At 45.5% G+C, this 25,739-nt stretch overlaps 1 protein-coding gene across 3 annotated transcripts in view; it reads right to left on the bottom strand.

Annotated features, from left to right (window-relative positions):
* Fbn1 (fibrillin 1) overlaps positions 1 to 23,088 on the bottom strand; it is a 196,585-nt gene extending 173,497 nt beyond the window's left edge. The window contains exons 1-2 of one of the 3 annotated variants that reach the window (XM_006234935.3): positions 22,931 to 23,088; positions 22,038 to 22,376 (exon numbers count right to left, since the gene is read on the bottom strand). In XM_006234935.3, the coding sequence (XP_006234997.1) occupies positions 22,038 to 22,201 (164 nt within the window). In that variant the 5' untranslated portion in view covers positions 22,202 to 22,376; positions 22,931 to 23,088. Of the gene's footprint in view, positions 1 to 22,037; positions 22,377 to 22,930 lie in introns of those variants that run through there. The other 2 variants (XM_008762203.3, NM_031825.2) reach the window with 2 other exon arrangements.
* Positions 23,089 to 25,739: the final 2,651 nt, after the last annotated feature.

Here is a 25,739-nt window from a genome sequence, read left to right on the forward strand (position 1 = left end):
AAAGTGGTAGGGATTTATGGTATCTTCCCTGTGATTCCAGTCTTGAGAATCATGAGCTAACAGAAATTTCTTAAACAAACTGAGTGGAATCTGGTTCTCTTGCACACAACCGCCCCCCCCCGCCCCGCCAAGGCTCTAATCTAGTAACAGATGATTGTCTTGTTTGAGTTGGAAGGCAGTAAAGCATGTAAGAGTCTAAGGAGACCCATGGGCTTGTTTTCATTATAGAGGATATTACTCTAAGGTTTCAGTACAAACAGCGTTTACAAAGAAGATAATTCTTTAATTAAGCTACTCTTGTGTAGATGACAGTAGAGCACGTACATGACTTTCTCTTCCTTTTTATCACCCTCTCCCCTGACCCACTGCTCCTTAAATGTCATATGGCTAAGTGTTCCGTGCAGATAGCAGCTGCCCTCAGCACATTAAGAAGAATTCGGAGGAAACAGAATTTTCCACTAAACACTAGGATTCCGCTCTCACGTTTTATTTTCACAGCAACTCTTGGAGGTGATTATCTTTTACTCGGAGGATATTAGGGCCTTAGGAAGGTTAAACTAACCACCAAAGTCCTGTGGCTTAGCGATACGTCATGACGAGTCTGAACTCAGGAAGTCTGCACTTGAGTCTGTCCACTTAACCAGTAAAACAGGGCACGGTCGTACTTAGAGAGGAAGACGGTGTTTTACTCAACGGCCCTTGTGGTGACATAGATAATCAAAATCACAACATGTCTACTGATAGACTAGAGGTAAGGGATGAATTAGATTTTGCCTGCATTCTAACAGCTCATGGAATAAGAGAGGGATGTGTGTATTCTACCTCCCCATTGTGATACTTCTATTTTAATGGTTAGGTCTTCATCTGTAACTTCTCCTACAAAACTCCATCACCCTGGGGAGAGCGAGCCTCAACAGACTTGCTGTTGGAGCCAGTTCAGACACAGCACTTGGAGGCTGTGTGGGCTAACTAAAGCCTCTCTCAGTAGAGCAAACAGCTGGGCTCTACCACGTCTGACCACATCATTGCAGAAATTGGCCTCTGTGCAAGATGTCTGCAGATGTCCACATTCCTTTAGCCAGAGCCCACTTCTGCAAGTTTGGCCTGTCCAACAGCAAGATAGCCTTTCTGCTTTTTCTCCTAAGTGCAAAGCCTTCTCCAAATAGGGTTGGTGTTATAAAAACAAAGTCAGAGGGCTTTTATTTCATGTAAGCGTTTCCCAGCCTATTCCGCAATTAAATACTTAAGGTTTAGGCAAATGAGACTGATTCTGTGCCCCAAGTTACATGCTTTTTTTTTTGACCTCTAAGAGAAAAGTTACAATTGAACCCACCAAGTATAAACCCAGAGAAAGATCAAGAAATCTGAACTGTCATGTAACAAAGTGCCCAAGGACTCATGCGACATGTGCTAAGGCCGTATCTTAGTATCACACCATTCCAGAGTTAGAGCCTTTCACTCTCCGACATGTCCTAGATCCTGGAGCAGTAGCAATGCCCACAGTGGTTCCATCTATACTCAACTACACAGCAGGGTTGCATCCGTTCACCAACACATTTTTACTTATCAAGATGAAAAGAAAAAGGAAACTCAGCGTGCACTTCCTGGTGAAGCCCGCGATACATCCCAGCATGCTTCTCACATCCCAAACGCCTCCCTTTGTTATTTTAGCACCTTTATTCTGATCCTTTCAGCGGAAGGCAGAGGTCGAGTCCGCAGTGATGTGAATACCACATGTAAGTGTTCCAGCCCATCTGCCAGTCACAACAATGTGAGTAATGGAGGCGGCTTCCGTGACCGCCTCAGGCCTCAGCCAGACACTTCGGATCAGAGACGGGCTTCTGGCTGGACCGAGCTGACACTACCCACGAAACACACAATCCTGATGCTCCGCTTTGAAGGTACAAGCCAACCAACCTCTCTAATTTACTTCAAGGGCTTTCTCTTGACCAAAATCACCAAAAATATTATTCTAAAACAACCTAGATATAACCAGAAAGAATACTTCATGCTCTGATTTTCAAAATCTCTGTTCCCCACTTGCTTTCCCTAGCACCAGTCAACTAGTCTTCTTTCCCCAAACTGAGGGCTGGTATCTTTCCTTCCTTCCTTCTCTCCCTTCTATCTCTGCCCCTTGCTCTTTCTCTTTGACACCACCCACTTCTTCTCTCCTCAGTGGCCATTTTCAGGACCTTTCGAATGCAGTGTTTCGTTACCGTCTTGAACCTGCACTAACTGAACGACAGTGCTCCGAGTGTGCAGCCAGCAGCTTCAGCACCACATGCACACCAGTCACGTGATCAGTTAATCACCTTGCCTCAAATCACAAAGCCACTCAACAGTGCAGTGCGGTGAGCATACAATCAGCTCCGTGCTTTCTTTGGCCAAAACCCATCCAGGCCAATCTTGACCAAAACCATGAAAGAATTCCAATCAAGGGGCAGTCTATAAGACACTTGGTCAACCTCAGGGCTATGGCAATCATTAAAAAGCAAGACAAAGTTGAGAAATTCTCTGGGGCTTAAAACAAACACACTAACTAAATATAATATGCAACGGGGTAGGCATCCTGTAATGGGGCTGGGGCATGAAAAGATGATTAGGAAAAAGGCAAGGAAAAGGATTGAACGTGGGACTGGATTAGTTCCTGCGCATTAGTACTTGTTCACTGATTGTAGTGATGGAGCCTTGGCAGGCGAAGACGCTGTCCACAGGGCACACACACACACACACACACACACACACACACACACGCATGCCCTCACTCCTGGCCTACACAGCTCTGGCAAGTTGAAGACCCAGAAGTGATTCCCCATACCTGGGACGCCACTTCAACTGACAGCTAGTTTCAATTCTTTTAGAACCTCTCTCAGGGGATTGGACCATCCATAGGTGTGTGTATTTCTTGGGGGAAAGAAAGGAAGAATTTAAGGCTCAGAAGAAAAAAAAATCCCTGAGGTTCATTGGAACAGGAAAGGATGCTGGGCTGTGAAAAGCAGCTCTTCTGATGTCTAAAGAACATCTCTGGGTGCGGCAGGTCCTGATTCCCCCAAGGCACCAGGAACCTTCTGGTTCTGGTGCTCTGCGATAAGTATCCCTAAGAGCACGGGACTCTGCTCGGATCCTGGGCCACCTGAGCCTCCCCAGAAGCCTGAGCAACAAACCACTAATGTGCTATCCTATGGGGCCCACACTTGAGTGGGCATTTGTCTCTGGGTATGTCAAAGGTGCTCACATCCAGTACACAGACAGGAGTTTTAGCCCCACAGCGTGAACTAGTTGGCCTGTGAGGGGTAAGGAAAACTTAACACAGGCATGTATGTCTCAAGGTTGTATTTCCCAAGTCTCTGAGAACACTGGACCAGTAGTTTCACAAAAATGTGAGGAGCTACTTGACAGAGTCCCGTCACCCTGGGCTTCTTCACCCACTGAGCTCGAGGTCGACCTTAGCAAACCCTTTGATGTCTACTTCGATGACCGATGCCAAAGCCACATTATACTTCTCCAAAGTGTAGATGAAATTGCAGAAGTGACTGAAAACATGAGATAAACAAAGAGGGTTCCGGGGGCAGGGTGCGTCTTGAAGGGATGGACAGTCCAGGCTGGCATATGGAATCCTCTGTTCCTACTTCCTTGTTATCTCTCATACTAGAACTGGGGGATCGAGGCAAACCAGAATTCCCTCAAACTTTGCAGAAAATCTCAAACTGAGAATTCTGCCACGGAAGATGATACTTTCTGAGTGTTGTCACCCTGGGGAAGCCACCAAAGAAACCAGCTTAGAGGAAGGTGGGGTTAGGTGGATGATAGGAGGGCCAGGTAACTCCAAGCTTTAGTTCTGAATATTGGCAGCTCCTGACTGTTGAACAGATAGGGCTCCGAAACTTTATTTCTACCTATGGGTATTTGAATAAAATTCCCAGGTTGTTGCTGGAGAGTTCTGGAGCAGATCTTAGAAAGATGTTTCTGTAACAGCCCAAAGAAGATGTGTCTGCTTTTCACTAATTTGTATAGTTTTGTGCCCTGTTTTTATTTCTGTTGTTGTTTTCTTTGTTTTTTTCTATGTCTACAAAACAAAACCACTTCTTTTAGTGAAGGGAACAGGTCCGTGTTTCTGTTACACAGTTCCTGCAGCATGAGTACTGGGGTTAACTCTCCTGATTAAAATGTTAGCCATCTCTCAAATGAGAGTTTGAGGAATTTGCAACAAATGTCTGCTCGGGTAGAAAGCAATACAATGATTCGAAACCTGCTCTCAGCTGGTTCCGAAATGCACCCTGGCCATTCACTTGAGCCTTGAGTTTTGTCTTAGAAAAGTAGTGCAGGTGCACTGTCCAGTGACACAGCAGCTGTCTATCCTTGCTTAGGAGACAATGGGCCACATGTAGCTAGGGGTGACCCATTTCATGAGAGATCAGAGTCCCTACCCTTTCCCAGCACCACAGCTCTCCCCTAAAATCCAACACGAAAGCTTTCTCTCACCCAGGTGATCCCAGTATTGGCCTCCGCAGGCGCCAGGGCCAGAGGGTTTCCTGGGAGATTTTCTCAACAGATGGCCAGCATGCCTTGGGCCTCTGGGAATAGTGTCCACCCTCGAGACTCGGCCCTCGAACCTACTGCTCCCACCAACACTGAAGGAGGCTCCTGGGCAGCTCCCGCTCCCAGGTCCTTTCCTAAGAGATGCTGGCTGTGCCAGTGGAGTTTTCCACCTCTTGTTCAAATCACCAAAGTTATGCTAAGGTAGAAGATAAAATGATCAGTCCTGAGATAGAAGTGCCAAAATGAGGGTCTAAACATTGCCTTCTGGACACTGAGTGAAATTTAAAAACCTCTTCTTTCCAACTGTTGGGGAAACATTGCCGAAGCTCTGTGGTATCCTTGCATGAAATCCCTTCTCTTAAACGATGATACCTTAGGGATGGTGGTGCACACTTGTGTAGCCAGATGACTCAGGTCACCCAGAGCTGCATGCTAAAACTCTCTCTCAAAATTAATTTTAAAAGAAAATAAAACATTGTTTCCACTTTGACAGCCACAATAGATCAAGAAACCTGGGGATCCCAGCTATGGAATACCCTACAGAGTTATCTTCTTTTATTTGCCCCCTCAAGTACCAGGCTCACTCTTTAGAAACTGCCCACAATCACCAAACTCGTGGTAGCCAATCTTCGCTCTTCCATGTTTTGTGATTTTTTTCTATACCCCTTAAAGCCATGGAGCAGAAAAGGCGAACTTGGCTGGCTATGAACCTTGGGTCCATATTCAAAACTACTTCGCAAGCTTTAGAACATCAATAAACAGAGAACGGCAGGGTAAGAACATTTCCATTCTGTCACCCAAATAAATCAGCGGTTCTAGGAGATGACCATGAATAACCGAAGTCACGGGAAGAAAGGCTTGGGTTATAAAGGGACTTCCTGGTAAAAGAACACAGCCCACTTATGGACGCTCTTGACAAAAAGTCTGCAGAATTCGCAGCAAACACAGTAAGCCCACATCATAGTCTGGGCCCACAAACTAGAAACTACTATCCTACAGTCAGAGGCGGGGCCTGTGCTGGAACGCAGAGCCGCCTTCTACCCTGAGAAAGTCTCACCACTGAAAAAGCATCAGTTGCACTGAAGAATGCTCTCTTGGTTGTGCTGAAGAACGTTCTCAGTACCGCAGTGACTTTACACCAGGGTACACTCTTCTTGTCAGAATGACGATGCGTGATCTGCAGACTGACTTGTAAACAACCCTACAGTTACCACTTTCCTCTATAATGAAATATAGTCACTCTTGATTTTAAAAAATATGTAAAGGGTGGGTCAACCAATTGCAAACTGTGGATTTTATTTAGACCCTGATTTCAATGAACTATAAAAATAAAGTGTATGACTTAATAGAGAAAATTTAAGACTCACCAGATATAGTATTTAAAAAACAAATGTTAAATGTGATGCTGGGATTGGATTTACGTTTCTTGAGGAAGGCTCATCTTTGACATGTTGGAATATTTACAAATAAAAGAATTTGGGTGGGCATAGAGTGCTATCGATAAAGAGCTTGCCTTGAGAATTCGGGGACCTTGTTGGGTTCCCAAGGACCTGCTTTAAAGCTGGGCATTACAGTTGTGTTCATAATCCCAGTGCTGAGTAACAGCACACAGGAAGGGGTCCAGGGCTTGCTGGCTAGCCACTATTGTCTCCTTTTTATGTTACAGGACAATGAGATAAAAAGGGGTAAGTGGCATTTAATGCATGGCACCTGAGGTTGTTCTCTGACCTCGACATACATGTGAATACCCACACCAACACTTGTACACACAAAAGAACGTTTCCAGGGTTTACTTCAAATAATTCAAGGCAGGAGGAGAAGTATATAAAAACAAGATTAACTCCATGTGTTCGTGTGTGTGTGTGTGTGTGTGTGTGTGTGTGTGTGTGTAGGTTGTATAAGTGTAATGTACCCGTGTGGTATATGCACATGGATGCCTATAGATACAATTCCCCACGCCCATACATGCAGAAGCTAAAGGGAGCTACCGGGTGTCCTGCTCTATTACTCTGTTTTGCACTTTCTTGAACCAGGGTCATCCACTAAGCCTGAAGCTTGGCTGGTGGTCACCAAGCCCTAGCAATTCTCTGTCAGGTGTATGCAACATGCTCAGTTTCCTGTGTGGGGATTTGAACTCAGGCCTTCATGATGAGAAAAATGCTCTCAGCTGTGGCACCGTCTCCCCAGCCCCGAGACTACCAATTGATACGCTGAGGCTAAGACATCACTGCATTCTTCTCCCTAGAACCTGAAACTTCCTAGAAATCAAACTGAAAATCTGCACATTGGAAAGTTAAATGACAACTTCGTGGCATCATCTGGTGGTTCCCAGTTCATCCTGACTGCCACAGCCTTTGACGAACCATCAACTCTTCACATGTTTCCTTCCTTCGTTTCCTGGATGAACCACCTGTATCTGTTACACACCTCTGTATTCCTGACAGGAACAAAGACCCAGACCAGAAATTACAACACTCCACCCTAACCATCTCAAACAACTGACCAGAACTAACCAATGTCTATGTGAATCTCAACAATTCAGCAGCCAACAAGTAAGAATGATGCTTACCAGGCAAAGAAGCAGAGAACAGCTTGACCGGACCTGTGCAAGCCATTAACCACGTTGGCAATGATTCATTTTTACATGTATTCTCAATCTTTCCTAATGATGAATCCATTTATGATGGTTTGAATAAAAATGGCCCCTATACCCCTAGGGAGGGGCACTAGAGAGTTATGGCCTTGTTGGAGTAGGTGTGGCTTTGTAGGAAGTGACACTGAGAGTGGGCTTTTAGGTTTCAGATGCTCAAATCTGCCCCAGTGTGTCTCATCTCTCTCCCTGTTATCTCTGGATCTAGATGTGGAGCTCTCGGCTCCTCTCCAGCACCACGTCTGCCTGCACGATACCATGCTTCCCACCATGACGATAATGGACTGAACCTCTAAACTGTAAGCCAGCCCCAATTAAATTTTTTCTTTTTTAATAAGAGTTGCCATGGTCATAGTGTCTCTTCACAACAATAGAAACCCTAAGACAATAATTTGTATTTTCAGGAAAAAAACATAAATGAGAAAAATAACCCAGCCTAAGCTCAAACACGCCTTGAGTCTGGCTTTTAAATCATATCTAGATTGTTCACAAAAGGATAAAATTATTCGCATATTCTTATAAGAGCCCTGAAAAAAAGTAAAAAATTTTAAAGGAAATTATTATTCTAAGTTCGTTTTTCTCCTGGAAGTTAAGGAAGCACAGAAAGTACTCATATTTGCATTTATATTTTTGATTTCTTAAAATAAATTTTGTTACCTATAATAGCTTTCTATCCAACCTCATTCCCATAGCTAGACAAGCCAGGCAGGCACTATAGTAGGAACTGCACCATGTCATTAAATCTTCGGACAACACAGAAAGGTGTGTGCTATAGTCTTATTTACAAGGTAATAAAAGAGGCTTCCAGAGGTCAGGCCACTTTTCTGAGGTTTCTTCCCAGTAGGTGTCGGAGCCGGGATCTGACCCAAGTACATCTATCCCCACACTCCCCAGCCTCTCTGAAAGCATGGCCATTGGCAATTAACGTTCATTGAAAACGAGTCCTCTATCTTTAAAAAAAAATAGTCCCACAAGTAATACCACTCTACCCCATTACCCACAACCAGGCTCCAACAGGAAACAGTGTGAGGTAATTATAGCATAACCCCCAGCCACCAGCTCTGGGGTTTTATGACTGAACTGCCAAATCACTTCTAGCCAACTCTGTAGGAAATGTTCAGACACTTTCTCAGATTCCAGCTGAAACGTCAACTGTGTGGCCCTGGGGAGTTGAGAGCTCGCAGGGTGGTAATAGAATATAAAATTTGCAAACTTGAGGTCAGTGGCCTAAATTCTTGGGTATGAAACAGCAGTAATCCGTGGGAGATTAAAAACAACATGTGGGCTTGAAGGGTGTGTGTCAGGGCTGCCTTTGCCTGGCCCATATCATCTTTGACTTATCCATCAGCAAAGAGAAAGATAACCAACGGCAGGTCTGCCCAGAATCGTTAAGAAAGAGAGTTCTATCAACGGCTTGAGAAGTGCATTCATTCTGAGTGCTAAGGATTCAGTCCAGCTCAAACACAGATAATGCTCAATAAACAATTGTCATTAAAATTAAGCAGATGTTCTCCAAACATATGAGGGGGACTGTAGAAGACAATGCCATTAAAAAATGTTCCCATCTCGACATGTTTAATCTCATAGAGTCTAAGTGCATAAATCAGTAACTGGATAGTGGAGTATGCACATTCTGAAGCAAAAGACTGTGCTTAACTGCATCCAGAATTGTCCTGGCCCATGCCAGGGCCTGATCCTGCACCTGTCAACTAGAAGTATAGAAAAGGGAGAAGAAGGGGTTAATTGCTCCTTAGACACCTTAAGACAATTGCTGCTTTCCTTTATCTACCCCTCATGCCTTTATTAAATTGGGCTCCTTTAGAAAAATCCTCATTCCTCCCAAGACTGACAGATAAAAGTAAAGATCTATAACTATTGCGTAGTCTTCTCCAAAGGAAGGAAGGAAGGAAGGAAAGAAGGAAGGAAGGAAGGAAGGGAAGAGGGAGGGGCGAGAGAGGGAGGGAGGGAAGGAGGAGGAAGACATCATAGTTGGGCACAGTGACACACACTTAGAATCTCAGCACTTGGAAGGCAGAGGCAAGGGGATGGCTGACAAGTTCAAGGCCAGCCTGGTCTACATAGTAAGACCCTGTTTCCAGAAAGAAAGAGAAGGAAAGAGAGGGTAGGAGAGAGGGGAAGGGAAAGAAAAGAAGGAAGTAAAGTGAGGTCCTTGATGTCAGAGAGTTGCTTATGCCTAGTATACTGTGAGACCTGAAGACACCTGTCAGCTCTCTGGGGTCTGAACACAGGGAACCGGATGAACTACCAACACTGCATGCTTCCACCCAAACCAGATCCGCTCCTGTGTGGCTTCTACAGCTAAGCAATAAAGAAGAAAATGTGTACCATTAGCACTTCTTCATGGCCCTTCTCTGGGTCCTGGTTAGCATCTGAAAACTTCTAAAACGCATCTCTTTATAAACATATCTCACTAACGTCACCAAGAAAGCCTTTAACAATGTCCCCAACAGGGCCGGTGACTCAGTCAGCAGTTAGAGCACCTATTGCAGAGATCCCAGTCTGTCTCCTAGCACCCGTGTAGTGCGGCTCACAGGACCTGCTGCCCAATGCTTAACTCCACAGGCGCCTGCACTCACTTGTACGGAGCCACATACATAAACAGAGGGTTAAAAACAAACTAAATTTTTAAAGGTATTCACACAGACACAATCCTATTGGGACTTGTCTGGTCGTGTAGTCCTCTCATCGCCAGTGAGAGGTCAGCTAACTGTGGCCATTGGCTGTTGCCCACAGAACTATTTATACAGCACCACATTCACAGGTGCATAATGCGCCCTGTTTAACCTGCCTGCCTTCCACCGCATTCCTCTGGGTGTCTGCGTGGAATCTTTTCTGTCTTGGATTGACTCCTTCAGAAACCCTGAACAGGCTGAAGGTCACCCGCGTGAGGAAGTTGTCTACGGAAACTCCGCACCTGTTCTGTCCAGCCCCAGCCCATAGCTGAACAGAACTTCACTCCAGAATGTTCTCCTCCAGCCTCCCTCAGCTTTTCCCCTTCCTTCCGGTAACAAAACCTTACTTGTATCTTTCTTTTGGAAGATTCCAAGTCTCCCACATGCTTATTAGTTGGGGTATATTTACTTTTCTTAACTTTCAAACTCTAATATTTCTATCTGTCCCATTTTACTTGTAGCTGCAGTTATAAAATTACTTTCAAAAGGAGAGAAAGCTGAGCCGATGAGTAGATGATGATGTAAAAGAAGGAGAAGGCAGATCCAGGATCAGTGGTGGTGATGCAGTCCCAGCATGGGGCTGGGGTTTGCTGCCACCTTTGTTACTGCTTGCTGTCTTTGGCCTCTGCCTAGAATTACAGGCTTGTCACCACACTCAGCCTGGAAAAGTCACCATAGGAGGGTTGTGAGTTCAAAGGCAACCTGGATTGCATAGTGATAGTCTGTTAGAAAAAAAAGGGGAAAGGGTTGAAAGAGGGAGAGAGATGGCAATGAGGAAGAGGCAAAAGAAAAGAAAATAGTCTCTGGGAATAGGCTCTTTATTAATACAGAGATTGTCGTAAAATTTAACCACAGACCGAGTGTATCCATAGGCTGACATAAATCCTGTCTCTCAGCACCAGTGTCATAAATGGTGGTACTATATTTGGAATTCGATGTGTATATTTGAATGTAAGTATGACGGATGGTCTAGGAATTCACAGCCCTTCAAAACACTGACCCAAATCACTTGTCTAATGGGGCCGTTCTCCCACTCTGCCTACTCTGTCTGGAGTACATTTCTGGCTGGGAATGGTGGAGATGGGGAATTTTCCTTTCTCCCTTCTGCTCTGAGGGGGCTTGAGTAAACACACTGGGCGATAACTTTAACTGAAAATACCACTTAAGCTGAGAAAGTTGCAAAGTCACAGGGAACTTAAAGCCAAATTCGCTATAGCGTGGAGCTCACACAATAGTCTGGCTGCGGTCCTGATCTGGTTTTCCTCAGTGGCACTGTGGTGACTCCCTCTAGCACAAGCGTGGTGCGGTCCGGCTCTTGACCACTCGGCTCCACTGGCAACTGCAAACCTATTGCTGGTTCTTGTTTGCAACCTCTGGTTCCAAAACCAAAACGTACACAAAACCAGAAAGGGAAGGATGATCCAAGAGATGGAGAAAAATGAGGCTGGGGAAGAAATTGACGATAGAATCACATATAGAAAAGCAAGACCAAAAATGCTGAATACTTAACAAAACAGAGTGTGCTGGGCGTGGTAGTGCGCACCTTTAATCCCAGCACTTGAGAGGCAGAGGCAAGAGGATCTCTGATTTCGAGGCCAGCCTGGTATATAGAGAAAGTTCCAGGACAGCAAGGGTATTCGGAGAAACCCTGTCTTCAAAAACGAAAAAGAAAAAGAAAATAAAAGAAAAAGTGGTTTCACAACAGAGTTTTCACCGAATTTCATAATTCTAAAGGAAAGCAATAAGGATGTGTGTTTATAGTGCTTATACGTAAATAAACACACATAGCCATTGGCCGCCATCTCATTTCCGAAGGCCGTGTGGGCTCTCAGTGGGGAGCTGCGCATGAGGCGAGGGTCCTGCTCTTAAACACTGATCCGACAGAATTGTCCTGGTATGTCATTCGTGGGGCATCCTCATTCCGAAGCAACACGGCAAGATACAATACTCATCCTCCGTGGAAAACAGGGACGACCGGATTAGGTCAAACCTGAATTAAAACCAAAAGTACTGGATTATCTCTCTCAAAGGCCCCTTGCTTCTCTCTGCACACTAGTCTAACTGTGCTCCTAAGAGTTTCTCCTTACCCTGCAGAGACACACTGCTCCTCACATGCAAAGCAGCATCTGTTGTCCAAGCCCTTGAATCTGGGAAAAGCCTGTGACTTCTGTGGAATTCCTGGTCACATAATTTCAGGCTAAGTTTGAAGAGAACCTAGTGGCTTCCAATGTTCTTGCTCCTGGGAGATCCAGAACCAGTACATAGAGAGTCTGGCTTTGTTTCTCGGGAGATCATGCAGAAAGGCCATCGATTGAAGACAGTCTGAGACCACAAGGAAGTTAGCTGAGGAACTCGGCCAACACTTGGAGTACATGAGCCCATTCAAGGTCAGCCAGCCTGCAGCCATTTGAGTCAGCCTGCATTCAGGATATGGGGTTCCAACATGCCACCAAGAAACAGCTCCAACAGACACAATCTTGAGCAAGGCCTAGCAATGTATCGGGGGCTCAGTTTTCCGCTGACAAAAACATACTTAATGGTTGCATCCTAAAGGGCAGTCCCAGGCTGGAGACTACATAAGAGAGCTTTAAAACCCAAGAAACCGCTGGGGATTTAGCTCAGTGGTAGAGCGCTTACCTAGGAAGCACAAGGCCCTAGGTTCGGTCCCCAGCTCCGAAAAAAAGAACCAAAAAAAAAAAAAAAAAAAAAAAAAAAACCAAGAAACCCCCACCACAGCCTAACTTCTTTATTTCTATTTAGATGAATCACACCAAGGTAAACAGGTTGGCAGTTCTGCTATTGCTCTCCCTGACCAACAGGCACTATGAGGAGCCAACACAGGAGTCTCTGTCTATGTTCCTGCCCCACAGAACTGTAAAACCATACAGTTGTTCAGAGCAGCTTCTGAATAGCAAAATATGGCCAAACCATGGATGAGAGTCAGGGTCTCGAGGTCGTGGGAAGCTCAGGGTGACCTTGTGCCCTCTTGTTTTCTCAAAAATGGGCTTTTATGACTTCATGTGTGAGATATTTGACTTATATGTAGTAGGAACGTTCCAGGTTCTCTTCTCCTTTACCTCTTCCCACCGGCTGTTCAGCTATACCGCCTGTGCAGTCCAAGCCTCTTCATCATCAACTCTGCTGCTTTTGCTCAGTCTACTCTCAGTGAGCCCCACATTGCTCCCTAGACTCCCAGCTTCTGGTCCTCCTACACTAACCCCATGGCTTTCCCGCCACTGCTTCCGTAACACAGGACTGACCCTGCTGCCATCTTGGAGTCCCTCTCATCCTAACTTTTCACAGCAGTGAGTTGGTAATGCTTCTGTGGATCCCATTCCTGCCCTTAACAGCATCATCTCTTTGTACAGGATCACAAGGCAGCAAACTTCAGACCACACTGGACAGTGCCAGCAGATCAGTGCAGCGCAAAGCTGGCCTCCTGTGCCCAGTGTCCCCCATTCCCAAATACTTCATTTCACATCTTCTCCGTCTTGTGTCTTTCTCCCGTTATGCCAGTTTTCTGTATCCTCCAACCTCTGGTTTAATAATTAACCTTGCACAGTCAGTCAATTAAAATTGGTCCATATCTAACCATCCACAACCATCTATGAACCCTACCCATGCCCAAGAATTCTCAGAGAAATAAAGCACACAGGGCCTCTACCTCTCTGCCACTTTTATATTGCCCAGTCAAAGGCTGTGGAACTGTCTCTGTAAAGGGCCAAACAGCAAATATTCCCAGCTTTGCAGAGGTTCTATCTCTGTCACAGCTACGTCATTCAAGGGCTGCAAAGAGCAGGCGGCCCTGTGGTAACATACGCACAAATGAGTCAACATGGCTTCATTCTCAAACACAGCCTGGTCCACAGTCTGCAGAGCCAGTGAACTCTTACTGTGATATCTCTTCTTATTAATCCCTTTCCAACAATGCTTCTGCTGGCCTGTAACAGGATATACCTTCAACTAATGTTGAGTTGTTCCCTCCCCCAGGAGAACATCCTAGAGAAAGAAGGTATCAAGAGGATTGAAGAAAGACATTTACCAGCTATAAAGTTTAATTTAGCCGAGAAGCATCAAAATATTAAGTTAAAAGTGTATCAAGCCAAGTCTCTTAACTCTAGGTGATTTCCCTAGGGCAATGACTGGAACTTTACAATATTTGGGTTTTTTTCCAACCTGCTAGATGTACAAAGACATTTAATCTCCCTAGTAAGAAGTTATATATTGAGGAATTAATACTACTAAAGAGTGCCTGAGGTAGACACAGCAAAGCTTGCTATTTTAACAATAATTGCTTCCATTTAATATTAAAATTTTGAGTTTGCAGATAACCAATACAAAAAGCAAAGCAAACAACTAAATAATTCATCTTTACCAGCAAAAGTGTAAAACTATACATCAGCCTCCCTGGAAAGAGATGTGTGTTGCTTAACTCTACTTGAAAGATGGTTTTCTTACTCGGATTTGGAAAAGAAGAGATTCTAGATGATAAAAGTAATACATATTCAACATACAACAAAGACACGTGCTTCACTATGTTCACAGCAGCCTTATTTATAATAGCCAGGAGCTGGAAAGAACCCAGATGCCCTTCAACAGAGGAATGGATACAGAAAATATGGTACATCTACACAATGGAAAACTACTCAGGTATCAAAAACAATGACTTCATGAAATTCATAGGCAAATGGATTGAACTAGAAAATATCATTCTGAGTGAGGTAACCCAATCACAGAAAAACACACATGGTATGCACTCACTGATAAGTGGATATTAGCTCAAAAGCTCAAATTACCCAAGATATAATCCACAGACCACATGAAGTTCAAGAAGAAGAATTACCAAAGTGTGGATGCTTCACTCCTTAAAAGGGGGAACAAAAATATTCATAGGAGGGGATATGGAGACAAAGTTTGGAGCAGTGACTGAAGGAACGGCCATTCAGAGCCTGCCCCACAAGTGGCCCATACATATACAGCCACCAAAACTAGATAAGATGGATGAAGCTAAGAAGTGCATGCTGACAGGAGCCAGATATAGATCTCTCCTGACAGACATAGCCAGAGCATAACAAATACAGAGGCAAATGCTAGCAGCAAACCACTGAATTGAGAGTGGGACCCCCGTTAGAGGAATTAGAGAAAGGATTGAAAGATCTGAAGGGGTTTGCAACCCCATAAGAACAACAATGCCAACCAACCAGAGCTCCCAGGGACTAAACCACTACCCAAAGACTATACATGAACAAACCCATTGCTCCATCTGCATATGTAGCAGAGGAAGGCCTTGTTGGGCACCAATGGAAGGAGAAGCCCTTGGTTCTGTCAAGGTTGGACCCCCAGTGTAGGGGAATGTTGGGAGGGGGAAATGGATGGGGAGGAGAATACCCTTATAGAAGAAGGGGAGGGGATGGGATAGGGAGTTTATGATCAGAAAACCAGGAAAGGGAATAATATTTGAAATGTAAATAAAAATGTCCAACAAAAAATTAATACATAATACTCTTGGCTCAGAGGCTGGGGAGTATAGAAGGGTGTGTCTGAGATGGTTACTACAACTTTAGTAATGCAAGCTCTAATATTAAATATGATATACGCACCATCCAAGGTCCTGATGGCACTGAGATCATATGATTCTTTCCGTTTATTAATGCTGGGCTGAAGTCTCAGAAAACATTTTTATTTAAGTATGGTATGAGATTAACCACACTTAGGATTTTTGAACTATTACTACAGATTATTAGAAGTTTTAAGTGGAATTTCACCAATATCTTGGTCCTGCATCTTAGCTCATTGATGCAAGAAATAAAAACCACAATTAAAATTAGTTTTAAAAAGTTGAATAGTAAGACTTTGGTTATGTTTGTCAGGGTGAATGGATGGAGCCAACTGCCATCTCCTAGAAATACTGTATGGATCGGATGAACGTTACATGTGTGCCTAGAACATACAGAGAGCAGTTTCTCACGTAAGTGCTATCTAAGCATTGTCGTACACGACTATTACACCGGGCCCTAAGTCTCTGTTTAGAGATACAATGATTTTAGTTTATAATGCTGTGAAATAGGTGCATGTTTGATAAAAATAAACTTCACATTTTGAGTTTTGATTTCCCCCTAGCCCCACCCCATCCTGCCCCTAGCTCCAGGATGACCAATACACTCGATCAAAGTCCTTGGAAGAATTTATCAGTGCTTAGCTTCATCAAACCAAGGAACACAATGCTGCAGCGTTGTTTAGCCTGATAGCAGACTGTCTGTGGCTGCTCTTCGTGAATGGATTTTGGTCGTCTGTAAACTATGAAGCCCCTCCAAGCTGGGTGTTGTTACACATCTCTGGAATTCCACTGAACTAAGTAAACACTGGGTTCCGATCAAGGCTTCCAGAATTAAAGGTTCTTTGAAACACATTTAATGGTATTAGTGGTTCTATTAGTGTTATTATGATTTATGATTGATGATATTATGATTTGCCTTTAATGATTTCACAAACTAATAGGAAAGAAAATCAAGTCTAGGGTCTAGGGAGAGACCTTCACAGCAAAATGTGGGCTTCAGTTCAATCCCTAACCCCAACTCATCAAGCCAGACAGGTGTTGCAAACCTGGAATTCCAGCCCTGGGAGACAGAGACAGACAGTTACCAGGTGCTTGCTGGCCAGTCAGCATAGTCTAATCAGAGAGCAGCCCCAGGGAGAGCCCCAGCTTCATTAAACAAGGTGGATGACTCCTGAGAAATGACTCCTCAAACTGACCTCTGACCACCATCGACGTGTCCATATATGTGCCAGTTCACCCCTCCCCAACACACACAAACGGACATGTACACCTGTCCACACATCCACATGTGAGACCACACAAGGAATAATCGCGTTTTAATAATCATGAAATAATAAGTGTTCGCAGACTTTTGGTGTTGTGTTTGATAGATGAGTGATTTCGGCTCTCTTGAGGAATGTTATTAAAGTAAGCCCAGGTGCTGGGCAGTGTCCAGAATCAAAGAAGTTGTTAAAATAGTTTACTTGTCTTCCAAAAAAGCAAGTAAATGGAAAACCAAAGCTAAAGCTCCCAGAGTGTCTGAGTGAGTGGTTTGGTTCTGAGTGTATATTCTAGTTGTTTAGCATTTTGCTGGGGTAGTTATGGGTTATTAGTATAATGCTATGGTTTTTAACAAAGGACTATTTCAATATTATTTAAAATTCCAATTAAGCTTGAAGGCATGTCTAGACTTCCGTTGCCTTCCACTCTGAAATCATGACGCCATGTGTTAATGTGTGTTTTTATTCATTTATATCAATAGCTTACCCGTTCTTTAAAGGCATAGATGAAAAAGTCAAATAATTTTTTTACTTTGTATTTAAAAATTGGAATTACATAAACTTCCTGCTTAAGAAAATCTGTGTTTTTAAATTGTGTCTCAATATATTAGCTTCCTCTTCTCATAAATGTGACAACAAAAGATGCTATTTTTCAGGACTTCCCCTATATGTAATTAGGAGACTATGTGGCTTTAGCTGAGTCTTAACGCTGTCTTTATGAGTCAAACAGGCTGTTTAAAGTCTCTGTTATTCCCATGAAATTTCACTAAGAACTCGCTTCTGTAATTAATCTCCGGAATTTGCCATCACATAATCTACCCTGATTATGAACTTTTCCATAGGTGTTTTTATAGTAATAAAAACTCTGGACAATATAAACATATAAACAAAGACCAAAAAGAATCAAGAGAAGGGTGACAAACCTTGTAAAACACATGGGAGTCCTGTGAATGTCAACTTGTCAGCCTGTGTCAGTCTGTCAGCCTATGTCAACCTATCAGCCTGTTAGCCTGTGTTAGCCTGTGTCAACCTGTCAACCTGTCAGTCTGTGTCAGCCTGTGTCAGCTTGTCAGCCTGTGTCAAGTTGTCAGTCTGTCAGCCTGTGTCAACCTGTCAACCTGTCAGCCTGTGTCAGCCTGTGTCAGCCTGTGTCAGCTTGTGTCAGTCTGTCAGCCTGTCAGCCTGTGTCAGCCTGTCAGCCTGTGTCAACCTATCAGCCTGTGTTGTCTGTCAGCCTGTCTGCCTGTCAACCTGTCAGTCTGTCAACCTGTCAGTCTCTCAACCTGTAAGCCTGTCATCCTGTTAGCCTGTGTCAGCCTGTGTCAACTTGTCAGCCTGTCAGCCTGTGTCAGCCTGTGTCAGCCTATGTCAACCTGTAAGTCTGTGTCAGCCTGTCAGTCTGTGTCAGTCTGTATCAGCCTGTGTCAGCCTGTCAGCCTATCAGTCTGTATCAGTCTGTGTCAGCCTGTCAGCCTGTCAACTTGTCAGCCTGTCTACCTGTCAACCTGTCAGCCTGTCAGCCTGTAAGTCTGTCAAGCCACATACCAGCAACAAGGACACAAGACTCATTCCCAATTACTGGAGACTTAGGGAAAAGAGTTTCAGACTAAGGAATGTCTCCCTTTGGCATGAAACTGTAATATTTCCTTATTTGGGCACTAAAGAAATAAGGCCATCATAAAGATAGGACACATAACTCCTCTCTCCAACTAGGGCTGGCTTGTTGCTTTTGCTGTTATTGTCCTTGGTGGTACTGTGTTACACTACTGAGACATCTTCCACTTTTTACCTAATCACAGTGTTAAACTTTAGCTGAGAGAAATTCATACGAAATGAAATGCCCACAGTTATGACTGTGTTATTTCTCAACAAGTCTTTTCACACATGGCCAGGCAAAAGAAAACTACTAAATGCATTTACTATTTGAAAATTATTTTTTAAGCTTGCAAACTTTGGGCCAGTAAGATGGCTTAGCAGGTAAATGTGCCTACTGCCAAGTATGACAGCTTTAGTTCAATTTCCAGAAACTAGTGATTGAGTGAGAGATTCTGCAAGTTGTCCTCTGGACACACACACACACACACACACACACACACACACACACACACACTGTGTTGCCCAAACACATACAACAAATAAGTAGAATATAAAAAAATAAATAAACATTCAAACTTTCACTGGAAAATTAAGGAAATGTGGGTTTTTGCTGAGTGAATGGGGACCACCATATCTTTTAATTAAAGAAAGAAAGAAAGAAAGGAAGAAAGAAAGAAAGAAAGAAAGAAAGAAAGAAAGGTTCCCAATAAAAGCTGAAATTGACAATTTACTTCAAGAAAACATAGCAAAAGTTGGGGGTGGGGACTGAGGATGCTTAAATTTCTACAGTGCCAAAGCTCTGCTGCCCAGCAAGAAGAAAAACGGAAGGAAACATTGCTAAAGGGAGCAGGAGAGAAGACGGACTGGGGTGGCACACCTAGCAGGGGACAAGTTCTCCAGTCTGCAGAGCAACAGACCTGACAGGAAACTTAGGTCTGGCACCTGTCACCATCAGAGGAAGAGCAGAGGGTGGGGCTTGTAGGAGAGCAGACAGTCCGTGCCAGACATCAGTGTGTGAATTATTAGCAATGCATCAAAACACCTCAGTCATCACCTCTGTTTCACATAAGTGGGTCTACAAACCACCTCTACTTCAGAAACCCAGCATGTCCATCCAACTAACAGGCAGGTGTCAGCATAGTCAGAGGGGAGCTTTCAACTACATAACACATTAGTGAAGACAAATAGAAACCTTATAACTGGGCAAACACCGTGCATAGCTTGCTCTTCTTATGGTTTACACAGCAGACCGTGGCTGAAAGACTCTTCACGTGAGACCATAATGGCAGTGAGTAAAGAGAGATTTCAAAATCAGCATCAGAATGGGTGTGTTTAGAATCTGGGAGAAAACTATGATCCAGCAGTTGTGCTTGGATTACATTGTGCCACATATAAGCTTATGCATATGCATGCAATATACAGAAAGATGTTGTTAATAGCAAAATATTTACTATACTCTCAAGAGCCATCATTTGGCTCTGCACCACCATATCATTGAAATCTACAAACCAAAAGAACATAAGTTAACAGTTGGATACAATGAAGATATATAAAAAGTGAAGGCATACATTATATACAGTTTATCCATGTAGTAAGACACGTATACATACATATGTTTATATATATACATATATATATATAACATGCATGTAGGTAATATATGTACTGCATATGTAGATGTGTATATGTCTATAATTTTGCTAGAAAAATATGTGCAGTGTACATAAAAAGTAGAAAGGAAGTACTTTTAATTGTATATCTTTTAAAGTCTTTTTGGCCACAGCCATACATAGAAATGGAGGCAGAAAGCCATATAAATAAATATCATAAGAGCTAGGAATAGTCATAATGGCTGTTCTACTAATGCTGCGTGTGAAAAAGACTCACAAAAACTGCAACGGGCTGGGATCTGTTGGAGATCAGACACTAGGAGAAGTACAGAGATGTAACTGCATTCATAAGCACATGTGAACCCCAGTGGTGTGGTAAAGAGCAGTTCTGCCAGCAGAAAAAGGAAATACTCTCTGCCTGTCAGGTTGTCTCCTCCCAAAGGGACACACGAGCTGGTGACAGAAACACGTTAAGATCCGCAAAGCTCTAGCATTAAGACTTGCCACCCAGAGTGAAAGATCTATCTATCTATCTATCTATCTATCTATCTATCTATCCATCCATCCATCCATCTCTCTATGTCTATCTATCTCTATCTCTCCCTCTCTCTCCCTCCCTTCTTCCTAGCTCCCTCTCATATATGTGTGTGTACATGTATATATGAGCAATTCCATCACAATAGACACTAAGATGATATTGTGCAGCAGAAATATACTTTTGAAAGAAAAATGCTGAACCAAACAAAGCCCTCTTGAGAACATATTAAAATCAGCTTTTCCACCCATTTACTGAACTCTTGTCAAGCCTTCTACACAGGGCAACCGTTGTCTGTTGCTTGGTCAGAGTCAGTAGTTATTCCCGATGATGTTGTTAGAATTCTGGGTCTGTTTTCCACAAAGGTCAGGACAGAACTGGTTTAGCTATTTTCTGAGATCAAACAATCAGAAAGATTTTAGCACAGCCTAAGTGCTCACTGATCCCTCATCCAGACAAGGACTCAAAAGCTGTTCCATGTACCCCTCTCTTGCTTCTTGTACTGAAGCCATACAAATACATACATACAAACATACATACATACATACATACATGCATGCATGCAGACATACACTACATCACTACATATACACAAAACAGTCTACAAAACAAACAAACAAAAGAATATCCAAAGAACACCTTCACCATGTCATCCGGGGTCACATTATCAAGTTACAGGGTCAATGCACCCCTAGAATGACAAGAAAGTTCAGCGTGTGCATTCCCTGAGATCAATGAGCAGGCTCTTCCAAAGGACAGAACAGTGGCCATTCATTTCCATCCTACCCCTTCTAGTAGAGGCTCCAACTTAATCTCAGAGATTGTCCTTTTTAAACGTTTAAAAACGCTTAAAAGAATTATTTCCACTCTCCTTCAGCTCCGGAAACTGCCAAGCCTTAGACCGCCAACCTGACCAATCTAAATCACTCCTGCTGTAATACTGGGGCGTGGGAAGCTAATAGTACAAGGGTTTTCCAAGAAGATACCACAAGAACACCCGCTTTGGGCCAGCCACAGCGACATTACTCCAGCAGCCACAAGCAGAATTCAAGCAGCCCAGACACTAGTTCTCAAAAACCTTTGCCCCGCAGACTTCCAGAGTCTGAAAGGGAGTGTACAGTCCTGGTTTTCATGAGCATGTCTTAGGAGCGGACCATCTCCTGACCACGCATCTCATCTTGGTCTCCGAATTCTTTCCTTTCCTTGCTGCCTCCCAAAGAGCTGATGCCCACATGGGAAAGCACTTCTCCCTGCACACTACCGGAATTGGTAAGCAGCAAAAGCAGTGGGCTTCTCCCTTTCTCTGGGTTTCAGCTCCTCCCCTTCTTCCACAAGGAATCTTTCTAGCCTCCCCAAATCTGCCTCAACAATAGCCCAGGATTCCCTCCAGCCAGGACCTCTCCTCTGGGCCAGGAACAAGGCAAGTTATCTGAACAAGAGTTGATGACCGAGTAACCATGGCACTTTCAGGCTGTCCCCCAAGAGGTCTCACCCAGGGTCCTCTACCGGCCAGAACTGGCCCTGTCAGTTGCTGTGGATTTCAAAGTCCCAAGAAGGACGAGGGGAGGCACACCGAAGCGGCTGGGAGCTTCTCTTACCCTTTCAGAGCATCGTGTCCTCCGCCGCCTCGTCTCTTGGCGCGATTGGCTCTGGTCTCCTTTAGGCTCCCAGCCTCCAGATTGGCATCCGCCCCATGGCTCGTGTAGGACTCGAGGAGCAGGGTGAAAGCCAGCGCGACCTCCAGCAGCCCTCCTCGCCGCATGGTGCCGCCGGCCGCCACTCGCTCCGCCGCCGCCGCGCCTTCCAGCGGCCCGCGTCTCCGGGATCCCGCTGTCTCGCTGTCTCGCTGCTCCCGCTGTCCTGCTACAGGGAGGTCCCGGCCTGGGTCCTACCGCTTTCTTCTCTCGGGACTGCTCCCACTTCGGGCAGCCCCTGTCCTGCAACACAGACAAGTCCCCAAGGCGGGGGGGTGGGGGGGGAGACACTCAGGGCTCCGGGATGCTGAAAGCTCGCAGTCCCCGGTGCCGAGCCCAGCCCGCGCGCCGCCTGCGCGTGGCGCAGTTAGCCGGAGGAACGAGGACCGTTCGATTCCAGCTGGCTGCAGAGTCAGAGCCCGGCGACTGGCATCCGCGGACCCTGCGGCCTCGCGGCGCCAAGTACTGTGTCCCCAGGAGCCCCGGCGTCCCGCGAGCCGGCTGCCTACAATGTCTTAATGGCACTAATTGCGCGCGGTGACGGCTGACGCCCCAGCTCCCCAAACAGGGTCCTCTCCGCCCACATACCGGGTCACGGCCAGCCCCGCAGTCCCCTGCATCCGACGTGGAGCAGGGCACTGCAGTCCCGGGTCTTGCAGCTGTCAGGCAGAGAGGGCCAGCTGCAGATGCTCGAGACAACCCCTCACCCTGCCCGGCCTCCTGCCCTCGAGGCCGCGCAAACGGCCCTCCAGACCCCCGCCTGCCGCCCGACCCCGGCGGGACCCCGTGAGACCCACTGGACTAGCGGCTTGGACTTTCAGGCGGCGGTGGCTGCTCTGCTCCGCAGCTGTCCCAGCTGTGGCTGCCTGTGGCACCCACAGTCTCTGCCCCAACTCTGCGGCCCCCTCCTTTCCCACCTCTTCAAGTATCGTCCGCGCAGCGGTTTCTCGCGAGAGAAATACTTTTTTAAAAAAAAAGAAAGAAAGAAAAAGAAAATGACACCCTCCCCACCTCCCCCCATCACCACCCCACCCCCGGCCCCATCTATCCTCCCTTTCCACTCCCCTCTGCCAGCCACCGCCCGGGACCCGGGCCTCCCTCATTCGCCGGATCAGTGCCCTGGGAGGAGGCGGAGGTGACCCAGTCCTGCCTGGCCTGGGATATTCCGTCCCGGGGTGGAGAAAGGGGAATGGGAAGAGATGGAGTAGCGGTTTAGACCGTTCTGCCTGCGGCTGAGAGGTCTAGACCGGAGATTCCCGCGGACAGAGCTGTGCCACCTGCACTGAGAACGCATGTTGGACACCTTGGTCTCCGAGGCCCAGGAGGCCCTGGCCAGAAAGGGGCCCTGTGGCAGTGGTCCTTGCTTCTCAACCCAGCCTTCTGTGTCTCTGCTGTCTGGCTGGGAGGAGAAACTGTAGGCTCCAGCTGGGCTTGTGACAAGGCCACCACCACAGAGCCAGCCAACAGGTTGGCTGAAAAGGGGGCATGTCAGTGTCAAGAGAACTTGGAGGAGCAGTTCTTCCAAGGCTCGGGGCAAGCTACTCGCCTAGGCTAAATTAAGGGACTGCAAAAGTCTAAGTCAGTCAGGGGCCTGTGATTTGGGTTTCAGACAATTCTCCTGTCCAGCTCTCAGTTAAGAATAGGGTTTCCTGGAAGAACTCTATTTTCACATATGCGCACTATACAGAGAGCACATGCGTACATGTGCACGAGGGGTGCGTGTGTCTAGAATACACAAGTGTCCTCAGCACTACAGCTTAGCTGAAATCCACATCAGGGTATACCACATGAACCAGGGACTTCCGATCACCAACTGTCACGTTCAGCACAAATACCCTAAGAATGCACACATCTTGAAAGAGCTGAAGAGGTTTGCAACCCCACAAGAACAATGCCAACCAACCAGAGCTTCCAGGGGCTAAACCACTACCCAAAGACTGTACATGGACTCACCCATGGCTCCACCTGCATATGTAGCAGAGGATGGCCTTGTTGGGCACCAATGGAAGAAGAAGCCCTTGATCTTGCCAAGGTTGGACCCTCCCCCCCAGTGTAAGGGAATGTCAGGGCAGGGTGGGAAGGGGGATGGATGGGGAGGGAAACACCCTTATAGAAGAAGGGGAGGGGGAGGGGATAGGGAGCTTATGGACAGGAAACCGGGAAAGGGAATAGCATTTGAAATGTAAATAAAGAAATATCCAATAATAAAAAAAGGAATGCACACATCTTGTTGATCGGGATTTTTCTTGTTTTCAACATTTCGTGCCCAGATATGAGATTACAGAGATCGAGGCACGTTACCAACTCCACCTTCTTTTTGAGATGGACCATGAAAACAGACTCACTGCGCCGCTTTCATACCCGAATGGGAAGAGGAAAACACTGGTTTAAATTCATAATCACTTAAGTATATTATCTGGTTTAATTAAGGTCTCACCTTCAAAGAAAAATGCCCTTGACAGATCCACGAACTGGAGATTCGGTCATACATCCCCAGGTAGGTAAAGAGTCATTCATTCCAGGGCCAGGAGATAGCTCCGCCCAAATAAAGTGTCAAGTCTGATAACCTGAGTTCTATCACTGGGATCTACATGGCAGAAGGAAGAAAAGAACGTTGTCCTCCAATCAATGTACTCAGCACATTCATACACACGTACGAGCGTGAGTATGAGTACATATACCCCAGATATAATAAAGGAAAGAACCATTCATTGAAGAAGTAGGGATTGAATACTCCTGCCACCCGGTGCATGAATGAATCAGAATTACTTGTGAGTAAGCCAGGAGTTTCAGTCCCTGTGCTCAGCAGGTGGTCTACAGGGAAGGCAAGCTTGAAACAATAGCTACAATGTCACATGCCAACAAACACAGGCTACTGTGTATATGACGGTGACTAGGCCTAGGCTAGGGTCAACAGGGGAAGCTTCCTTGAGAAAGTATCAACGAACACTTTTAAGGCATCATGACTACTTAGAGAGAGAGCAGTGTTCTTAACTGTAGATGCACAGTGGGATCTAGGAACTAGACGCAAGGACCCAGTTGTTAAAGTCTGCGGTGGACATCGACAGGGACATCTTTCAAAGTTCCCCAGATACAAACAGGTGGCATGGATATTATTACTAAGGGTGGAAAATGGGTCCAGACAGAGGAACCATAGTTCCATGGTTAGCAGAAGCAAGGCTTCTGGGAGTTAGGAGAGACTTTGGCCTGACCTCTGTGTATCCAGGCTGTTCTGACCCACTGTGCAATCTTGAAATGGCCTGTTCGCTCTGTATTCAGGTGGCATGCAAGAGGCAATGTGACCCTGTCTCCTGGAGGCTGCCACTCAGCAACATAAGGAAGGGAGCAACTGAATGCAGGGCACTCAGAAGACTTGGTCCAGGTAGCACAGAACAAACCCCAGTAAGGGCTCCATTTACCTCACAGTGTGATCATCAAGTCCTCCCCAGCAAGTAGGGGGCTGGCAAGGGCAATAGCAGTCCTCAAGCCTGCCTTTCACTTTCAGTTTCTCCTCCCTGTGACTTCCACACAGGACAGCTTTTCCTGCAAAGGAGAACCACGGATATTAGCCAAAATAGCCAATGAAGTTCCTTTCTGGGTAGCAAT

Source organism: Rattus norvegicus, chromosome 3 (assembly GCF_036323735.1).
Source record: "Rattus norvegicus strain BN/NHsdMcwi chromosome 3, GRCr8, whole genome shotgun sequence".
In the NCBI taxonomy this organism is placed as follows: Eukaryota; Metazoa; Chordata; class Mammalia; order Rodentia; family Muridae; genus Rattus; species Rattus norvegicus.